This window comes from Salmo salar, chromosome 25, assembly GCF_965601325.2.
Source record: "Salmo salar chromosome 25, fSalSal1, whole genome shotgun sequence".
Taxonomy (NCBI): domain Eukaryota; kingdom Metazoa; phylum Chordata; class Actinopteri; order Salmoniformes; family Salmonidae; genus Salmo; species Salmo salar.
The window spans coordinates 40,271,776-40,282,500 of record NC_138315.1 but is presented as its reverse complement, the minus strand read 5'-3'; the positions used below and the strand labels follow the sequence as shown (position 1 = coordinate 40,282,500).

General features: G+C 43.6%; 1 protein-coding gene across 1 annotated transcript in view; it reads right to left on the bottom strand.

Annotated features, from left to right (window-relative positions):
* The window catches only part of LOC106586736 (uncharacterized), a 32,484-nt gene extending 28,089 nt beyond the window's left edge, over window positions 1-4,395 (bottom strand). Inside the window, exons 1-2 of the mRNA XM_045707621.2 lie at window positions 3,884-4,395; window positions 1,403-1,447 (exon numbers count right to left, since the gene is read on the bottom strand). Of these exons, the coding sequence (XP_045563577.2) occupies window positions 1,403-1,447; window positions 3,884-3,952 (114 nt within the window). The 5' untranslated portion in view covers window positions 3,953-4,395. The remainder of the gene's footprint in view (window positions 1-1,402; window positions 1,448-3,883) is intronic.
* Window positions 4,396-10,725: the final 6,330 nt, after the last annotated feature.

Genomic DNA, 10,725 nt, shown 5'->3' with positions numbered 1-10,725 from the left:
CTCTGTTACAGTCAGACAGGTTACAGTCAGACATTGCTCTGTTACAGTCAGACAGGTTACAGTCAGACATTATTCTGTTACAGTCAGACAGGCTACAGTCAGATGTTGCTCTGTTACAGTCAGACAGGCTACAATCAGACATTGCTCTGTTACAGTCAGACAGGCTACAGTCAGACAGGTTACAGTTAGACATTGCTCTGTTACAGTCAGACAGGTTACAGTCAGACATTGCTCTGTTACAGTCAGACAGGCTACAGTTAGGCGTTGCTCTGTTACAATCAGACAGGCTACAGTTAGGCATGGCTCTGTTACAGTCAGACAGGCTAGTCAGACATTGCTCTGTTAGTCAGATATTGCTCTATTACAGTCAGACATTGCTCTGTTACTGTCAGACAGGCTACAGTCAGACATTGCTCTGTTACAGTCAGACAGGCTACAGTCAGACATTGCTCTGTTACAGTCAGACAGGCTACAGTCGGACATTGCTCTGTTACAGTCAGACAGGCTACAGTCGGACATTGCTCTGTTACAGTCAGACATTGCTCTGTTACAGTCAGACAGGCTACAGTCAGACATTGCTCTGTTACAGTCAGACAGGCTACAGTCAGACATTGCTCTGTTACAGTCAGACAGGCTACAGTCAGACATTGCTCTGTTACAGTCGGACATTGCTCTGTTACAGTCAGACATTGCTCTGTTACAGTCAGACAGGCTACAGTCAGACATTGCTCTGTTACAGTCAGACAGGCTACAGTTAGACATTACTCTGTTACAGTCAGACAGGCTACAGACAGACATTGCTCTGCTACAGTCAGACAGGCTACAGTCAGATGTTGCTCTGTTACAGTCAGACAGGTTACAGTCGGACATTATTCTGTTACAGTCAGACAGGCTACAGTCAGACAGGTTACAGTCGGACATTATTCTGTTACAGTCAGACAGGCTACAGTCAGACAGGTTACAGTCGGACATTATTCTGTTACAGTCAGACAGGCTACAGTCAGACAGGCTACAATCAGACATTGCTCTGTTACAGTCAGACATGACTCTGTTACAGTAAGACAGGCTACAGTCGGACATTATTCTGTTACAGTCAGACAGGCTACAGTCAGATGTTGCTCTGTTACAGTCAGACAAGCTACAATCAGACAGGCTACAATCAGACATGTTCAGTTCAGCTTCAGCAAACAAAAACAACAGAGATTCCCCCAAAGGCCTGCTACTAAACGCCTCAGGGCAACCACCAATAACAGGACAGGAGACCGTGTAACGTATATCACCACACACATTTGTTCCAGCCCAGCACTAACCCATCTGATTCAACTAGTGCAGAGCGGCGTAGATCAGTGCAGTAGTTATGGTGGTCCTGTAGGGTGAGAGTATAAAGTAAACCATATCTTACCCCTAGATTATCTTTGCAACAGCCGTTACGCTCACTTCCTGTGACCTGTGTGAGGACAGAGAAATGTTTTGAGAAAAGTCCTATAGATATAGAAGCATCCACTAAGTAAGGTACAGTATAACATCTACAGGGCTAAAAATATGAAGGTGTTGTGGAGGTCTATACCAATGATTAATATATACACTAGATGACTGATAGGGGATGCTGTGTTGAAGCCTCCATCTTGGCTCTCCCAAACCATCGTAAAAAAGATTCTGGAAGCTATAGAAATGCATGCATTAATGTCTACATTTGTTTTTGTCACGAATATTCTCCACTACTTTACCAAAAGTATATGGACACCTGCTTGTCGAACATCTCATTCCAAAATCATGGGCATTAATATGGAGTTGCCCATGGAGGACTGCTCCTTCTGGGGAACGCCAATATGGCCGACCAGTGGCTTCAGAGCCTCTCACTGGTGGCCAATATACAGCAGCAATCTAGGGTTTATATACATCATTGGTCTATACAGTGGTGGTCTTTCAGTAACCAATGAGAATGCCTTGACAGATATAGATTACGAAACCAAACCAGAGCATCAAAATGACTCTTGCTCATCTGTTTGTTGTGTTTGGCCCAAGTAAAGCTAATCTGCACACACACACACACACACACACACACACACACACACACACACACACACACACACACACACACACACACACACACACACACACACACACACACACACACACACACACACACACACACACACACACACACACACACACACACACACACCTGTGAGACAGAGCAATACATGCCTGCCACCACCATTTCCTGTTCCAGATGCTGCATATAGAGACAGAGAGAAAAAGAATGAGAGAAAGAGAGAGAGAGACTCAGTGAGCATAGCCTTGCTATTGAGAAAGTCGACCGTAGGCAGACCTGGCTCTCAAGAGAAGACAGGGTATGTGCACACTGCTCACAAAATGAGGTGGAAACTGAGCTGCACTTCCTAACCTCCTGCCAAATATATGACAATATTTGAGACACATATTTCCCACAGATTACACAGATCCACAAAGAATTCAAAAACAAACCCGATTTTGATAAACTCCCATATCTAATGGGTGAAATACCACAGTGTGTCATCACAGCAGCAAGATGTGTGACCTGTTGCCACAAGAAAAGGGCAACCAGTGAAGAACAAACACCATTGTAAATACAACCTATATTTATGTTTATTTATTTTCCCTATTTGTACATCCCTACAACACTGTATATAGACATAATATGACATTTGAAATGTCTTTATTCTTTCGGAACTTCTGAGAGTGTAATGTTTACTGTTCATTTTTATTATTTATTTCACTTTGTATATTATCTACTTTACTTGCTTTGGCAATGTTAACATATGTTTCCCATGCCAATAAATCCCTCATTGAATTGAGAGAGATAGAGACAGAGAGAAAGAAATAGAGAAGAGAGAAAAATAAAGAGAGAGAGAGACATTTGGTAGATCGCCCCCTTTACTGCCTCCCGCTGTCCTTCTCTCTAACCCCTTTTACTGCCTCGCATATTTTGTGGGCACTGTGTTCTATGTACTCTCACTCACTCTCTCTCACTCGCTTCCTCTCTCTCCCTCTCTATGAGTAACTCCACTGTCTGACTGCGTAATCAGGGCAGCACTGGCATGAAGGTGTGATGTGTGTGTACGTGCAGCCCTGTCATCGAACACAATGCTGAAAGTGTAGCCATAGTAGGCTATAAGTGTCATTGTGCATAATGCATTTCTCACATCTATTAACAGTAGCATCAGCAGCCTACAGTAATGGTGGTGCAACTCTCCAGACACACACCGTGGTCTCCAGTGCCCAAACCAACCACAACCCATCACAACACCTGCAAACAAACAGCATGCAAGCCAACTATTCTCCCACCACCTGTGACCTACAGCGCCAATAGGCCGAGGTGACAGATTCACCAGGATCAACTTGCAGAGCAGCTTGATTTGAAAGTCTTTATAATTCTCTAACGTTTCTTTCTATATTTAGAACAGAGCATGCTTGAATCTAAACCGAAAACATAAGGTAGCACTTGGCCTGTCAACGACGGAAATTGGTTTAACCGTCACTAACCACAAGAGTCCTAAACTGATTTTACATCTCATCGTGACAATGCAGTCTACTGTTTAAATCAATATAACATTTCAAACCATTTTAATGTTTGCTTTGTATTTGCAATACATCCTACACTAGCTTTGTTGCATTAAACATATTTCATCGTTAATTTTGTTTTCAAATTAAAGGTTGCCTAGTTAAATAAAAGGTTATATACATGTTTTTTAAATAATTATTTGCAAATGAGAAATGAAATGCAATAGCCTTCCAAACACTTTTATAAAAGTTCCAATAAATTATATTAGACTACAAAATAGTAAGTTACGCTTCAAGTTAAACAATGAAAAGCAAAAAACCGTAATGATTCTCTTCTCACCTGAGATGCGCAACGAATCAGTGAACAGACGATGGAAAGTTTTCCCGTGCCGCGGAGGACTGTAGGCATGTTTGGTCACTGGTCCTCTCCATCCGTCCATCTCACAGAAGAAGCACCGTGCAAGCACAAATCCGTAGAAATGCCAAACATCCCCGTTCTACCGCCAGAGAGCGAACAGCGTCACCAGCTCAACTGGAGAGAGTCACGGATTCGGTGTCGTCTTGGGAGTGAACGAACGAGCGTGCGTGCGCTGTGCGTGGGCGTACCAGGGGATTCGCATGACAGAGCTCCGCGCTTAAAAACATGGCATGACACATCGGTAATATGTTCAGGCACGAAGTTCAAACATAGACGAGGAGTGCTGTTATATCAGACACTGACTCGCTTACTGACCAGGCTGCCCCTACACACCCACACCAATGACCCACACGCACAAACGGAAACAATGTCGCGCACACTCCTTCTTATGCGTTTTTGAATGGTAGCACAGCGTAGTGCACAATTTCACCATGCACTCAATGTACAATCTCTATAGAAGTGGAAGGTTTGACTTTCTGTTAAATTGTTGTTTTGCGCTCTTCGCATCCTGCCAGTAAATGCATGTGTAATCATTACCGCTAATGCACTCTGCTGGAGTCGGTGTCTGCAACACTGAGAGGCGGCACGGCGGGTCTGTATTGTGTTTGTGTTCTAATGAAATATGACTCATGTTCGTGCCCCAGATCCCGCTGGCAGAGAAAGAGAGAGAGAGGGATGGGTGGAGAGAGAGGGAGAGATGGACAGAGGTGAAAGGAGGATCGGGTTTAAGTGGAGATGGATTAACAACATAGATTTAAAGCAACCCTTAACAAGGAAGGTGACACAAATCCCCAGGACCGCCGTATTGCTCCTCTGAGACAGAGAGAAAAATAGGAAATGTGGTCGTTTTTCATAAGTTTTATCTCCAAGGAGAAGTGGAGGCATACACAAATAATAAGGAGGCCATAATAAGGATGCATGCATTTATTTAAGTGGTAATCACATGAATAAAGTTGACTCGGAACAGACAGGTAACAAACGTCACAAAAGGAGATGCGACTCGTTCATTACGTCATCATTATTTAGGCCTTATTTTATTTATTTATTTCACCTTTATTTAACCAGGTAGACAAGTTGAGAACAAGTTCTCATTTACAATTGCGACCTGGCCAAGATAAAGCAAAGCAGTTTGACACATACAACAACACAGAGTTACACATGGCGTAAAACAAACATACAGTCAATAATACGGTACAAAAATAAGTCTATATGCAATGTGAGCAAATGAGGTGAGATAAGGGAGGTAAAGGCAAAAAAAGGCCATGGTGGCGAAGTACATAAAATATAGCAAGTAAAACACTGAAATGGTAGATTTGCAGTGGAAGAAAGTGCAAAGTAGAAATAGAAATAATGGGATGCAAAGGAGCAAAATAAATAAATAAATACAGTAGGGGAAGAGGTAGTTGTTTGGGCTAAATTATAGATGGGCTATGTACAGGTGCAGTAATCTGTGAGCTGCTCTGACAGCTGGTGCTTAAAGCTAGTGAGGGAGATGAGTGTTTCCAATTTCAGAGATTTTTGTAGTTCGTTCCAGTCATTGGCAGCAGAGAACTGGAAGGAGAGGCGGCCGAAGGAGGAATTGGCTTTGGGGGTGACCAGTGAAATATACCTGCTGGAGCGAGTGCTACAGGTGGGTGCTGCTACGGTGACCAGTGAGCTGAGATAAGGGGGGACTTTACCTAGCAGGGTCTTGTAGATGACCTGGAGCCAGTGGGTTTGGCGACGAGTATGAAGTGAGGGCCAGCCAACGAGAGCATACAGGTCGCAGTGGTGGGTAATATATGGGGTTTGGTGAGAAAACGGATGGCACTGTGATAGACTGCATCCAATTTATTGAGTAGGGTATTGGGGGCTATTTTGTAAATGACATCGCTGAAGTCGAGGATCAGTAGGATGGTCAGTTTTACGAGGGTGTGTTTGGCAGCATGAGTGAAGAATGCTTTGTTGTGAAATAGGAAGCCAATTCTAGATTTAACTTTGGATTGGAGATGTTTGATGTGAGTCTGGAAGGAGAGTTTACAGTTTTACCAGACACCTAGGTATTTGTAGTTGTCCACATATTCTAAGTCAGAACCGCCCAGAGTAGTGATGCTGGACGGGCGGACAGGTGCAGGCAGCGATCGGTTGAAGAGCATGCATTTAGTTTTACTTGTATTTAAGAGCAGTTGAAGGCCACGGAAGGAGAGTTATATGGCATTGAAGCTCGTCTGGAGGGTTGTAACACCGTGTCCAAAGAAGGGCCAGAAATATACAGAATGGTGTCGTCTGCGTAGAGGTGGATCAGAGACTCACCAGCAGCAAGAGCGACATCATTGATGTATACAGAGAAGAGAGTCGGCCCAAGAATTGAGCCCTGTGGCACCCATATAGAGACTGCCAGAGGTCCGGACAACAGGCCCTCCGATTTGACACACTGAACTCTATCAGAGAAGTAGTTGGTGAACCAGGTGAGGCAATCATTTGAGAAACCAATACTATTGAGTCTGCCGATGAGGATGTGGTGATTAACAGAGTCGAAAGCCTTGGTCAGGTCAATGAATACGGCTGCAAAGTATTGTTTCTTATCGATGGCGGTTAAGATATCATTTAGGACCTTGAGCGTGGCTGAGGTGCACCCATGACCAGCTCTGAAACCAGATTGCATAGCGGAGAAGGTGCGGTGGGATTCGAAATGGTCGGTAATCTGTTTGTTGACTTGGCTTGGTTAGCTGAATACTAACGTTAGCCAGTGAACTGGCTACCTTCTGGCTAACTTCTGGCTAGCTTCTGTTGTGGATTTCAGATTTGAGGTGAATAATACTTTTTTTAAAACAATTGGTGAGGTGGGTTGCAGTGTGTGTTTTGAAGTTGAGTTTTTAAGAGCAAAAAATGTGTATAAAAAGATATGTGAAGAAAAATATGTAAATATATATATATATGGGACACGACAAGACGAGGACAAAGGACGTCTGACTGCTATGCCATCTTGGATGGATTTTTTTTTTTTATATTTGGCTCTTCAGCCTAAACTAGTTAGTATGCGGCTATCTGGGAGATAAAGTGCTTGAGTACCTCAGCAGCTTTATTAAAAGGTGAAATAATATACATTTTCTCAATTGTGTCCAAATGTATTTATTGTATGAATGAAAAACACACGAATCTGTCCTAAATGCGTGCTGTGTGTTTGGGGAAAGCCACTGACCTGGGTTGAGTGTAAAATGTGGATTCCAAAAGTCTTTAAATATAAGGTCAAGTATTGTTTACCTTAACACCTGTCACGTCCTGACCATAGAGTGGTCTTATTTTCTATGGTAGAGATGGGCAGGACGTGACTAGGGGGTTTATCTAGTTTATTTTTCTATGTTATGTTCTAGTTCCTTTTTTCTATGTTGGGGTTTTGGTATGATTCCCAATTAGAGGCAGATGGTCATCGTTGTCTCTAATTGGGGATCATATTTAAGTAGTTGTTTTTCCTACCTTTATTTTGTGGGAGATTATTTAGAGTTTATGCATGTAGCACCTCTTCGTCACAGTTTGTTGTTTTGTTCATAGTTTATTGTCTGTCTTGCATAGTTTCACATTAAAATTTAAATATGTGGAATGATACCCACGCTGCGCTTTGGTCCGTTCCTACACACAATCGTGACAACACAACAATATGGATCTTGAAAAGTAATTTATGTTCTTCAGTGGATGTAAGCGTTTTTGCTATGTCCGGGGTGTTAATATATTTAAAATCTTTCCCACTCCAATGTTCACCCTGATAGGCTAAATTATAGAACAATTAACATTTCAAAACGCTAATGTTTGATAGAGAAGTTAAAATCAAGTGTTCACAATTATGCTAGTTCAATTTTGCTTACTCATAGAGTGATGGCTAATTAGGGCTACAAATGTCCACCCTGTTAGGGTTATGAACCCAACAGGGTGGAAAATGCACCACCCCAAAAATAAGTGCCTGAGCTTGACCAATATGTTTTTCTGAAAGTCAAACATGTCCTTTTCCTGATATAATACAAAATATATATATTGTAGCGTTTTCAGCACCGGGTTCTTTGTAAGGCAGAGTTTAAACATAGAAACACACAACCCCAGTCCAAGTGAAGGGTTAAACCGGTTTACTACTAGCAGGCTTTGGCAATAAATTTGATATAAACTCAGCAAAAAAAGAAACGTCCTCTCAATGTCAACTGCGTTTATTTTCAGCAAACTTAACATGTGTAAATATTTGTATGAACATAAGATTCAACAACTGAGACAAACTGAACAAGTTCCATAGACAAGTAACTCACAGAAATTGAAAAATGTGTCCCTGAATGAAGGGGGGGTCAAAATCAAACGTAACAGTCAGTATCTGGTGTGGCTACCAGCTGCATTAAGTACTGCAGTGCATCTCCTCCTCATTGACTGCACCAGATTTGCCAGTTCTTGCTGTGAGATGTTACCCCACTCTTCCACCAAGGCACCTGCAAGTTCCCAAACATTTCTGGGGGGAATGGCTCTAGCCCTCACCCTCCAATCCAACAGGTCCCAGACGTGCTCAATGGGATTAAGATCCGGGCTCTTCGCTTGCCGGTGATGCCTTACAACAGGCCTACAAGCCCCCAGTCCAGCCTCTCTCAGCCTATTGCGAACAGTCTGAACACTGATGGAGGCATTGTGCGTTCCTGGTGTAACTCAGGCAGTTGTTGTTGCCATCCTGTACCTGTCCCGCAGGTGCGATGTTCGGATGTACCGATCCTGTGCAGGTGTTGTTACACGTGGTCTGCCACTGTGAGGATGATCAGCTGTCCGTCCTGTCTCCCTGTAGCTCTCTCTTAGGCGTCTCACAGTACGGACGTTGCAATTTATTACCCTGGCCACATCTGCAGTCCTCATGCCTCCTTGCAGCATGCTTAAGGCAAGTTCACGCAGATGAGCAGGGACCCTGGATATATTTATTTTGCTGTTTTTCCAGAGTCAGTAGAAAGGCCTCTTTAGTGTCCTAAGTTTTCAGAACTGTGACCTTAATTGCCTTCTGTCTGTAAGCTGTTAGTGTCCTAACAACCGTTCCACAGGTGCATGTTCATTAATTGTTTATGGTTCATTGAACACGCATGGGAAACAGTGTTTGAACCCTTTGCAATGAAGATTTGTGAAGTTATTTGGATTTTTACTTATTATCTTTGAAAGACAGGGTCCTGAAAAAGGGACGTGTCTTTTTTTGCTGAGTTTACAAAATCCAAAGCAAACAGAGTAAACACTTCATCACCAGTGGAAGGTAGTCCAAGCTTGGTCTTTGGGTTCAATCCTTGTTGAAATCATCATTTTCTTTCTTCTTTAAAACCTCATTCTCCCTCGTACGCTCTGTCTCTCCAATAACCTCCTACTCCTTCACCTGCCGAGATCAAAAATAAAATAAAGACAAAGAAAGAAAACCCAGAGCATAGTAAAGTAGAGGATGGGTTTCACCTGTCTGCAGTTTGGCTCTGATTACAACTGGAGACAGGTGTGGCTGTTCAACTGCAGTCTAGAAGTTTCCCATGAGCTGTCCGTGGTCCTGCCTCTGGAGAATACTTCCCATTGCTGTCCTTGGTCCTGGCAGCCAAAAAACAAAGAAACCTGGCAGGCACATACCATCCATCCACAACACAACCCCTGAAACTGCTACATACCTTCCCCTCAACGTTGACCCTGTGGTCAGAGTGGTCAAAGAAAACATGGCATGCATACGAGACATGGCATCACCGTGTTTAGAACCCGAACGGTGGATGATCCGATAGTGGAAAGGCTGCAGGCTGAGGAACCACAGGGTGATCCGGGCATTAGAGTCCTTATTCTGCTTTATCCAGGGTAAGGGGAGCGTGATCTGTCATCAACACAAACTTACAGCCCAGAACATAATATTTCAAGGACCATTTGATTGCCAAACACTCTTTTTCCATCGTTGCATACTTAGTTTCAACTTACAGCACAAGATGTTCCTCTCCATTAAATTCCTGTGAGAGTACAGCTCCAATTCCAGCGTCGGATGCATCTGTCTGTACAATCAGAGGCTTCGAGAAATCCAGCAAATACAGGGCCGTTTTAAGTTTCTGAAATGCCTCCTCGGCCGCAGGGTTCCACTGTACCATGGCAGGTTGGGCCTTCCGGGTCAGGTCACACAGGGGTCCAGAAATGACTGCATAATCCTGGATGAAATGTCTGTAATAACCGGTTATTCCCAGGAAAGCCTGTACCTGTTTCTTGTTCACTGGTTGAGGCCAATCCTGGATTGCAGCGACCTTCTGCTCTTGTGGTTTGATCAACCCTCGCCCTATGGAATAGCCAAGATACTTTTCTTCACCCCCAGCGTGCATTTCTTTGGGTTGGCCGTGAGTCCTGCTTGCTGAAAGGCGTCGGTGACCGCTGTTAATCCGATTAGCTGATCCTCCCATGTGTGGCTGTGGATTATCACATCGTCCAGTTAGGCTGAAGCATAGGCTTGATGTGGGCGCAGAATGCAGTCCATCAGCCTTTGAAACGTGGCGGGGGCTCCATGAAGTCAAAAGGGCAGCAGCACATATTGGAGCAGGCCATCTGGAATGGAGATTGCCGTCTTCTCACGAGCTAAATGGGTCAGAGGAACCTGCCAACACCCCTTGGTTAGGTCAAGTGTACTGATGAACCAGACATTTCCCACTTTCTATCACCTCATCTATTCTCGGTATGGGATAAGCATCAAATTCCAAAATGGCAAAGAGAAACGACAATCCATCATTACTTTAAGACATGAAGGTCAGTCAATCCAGAACATTTCAAGAATT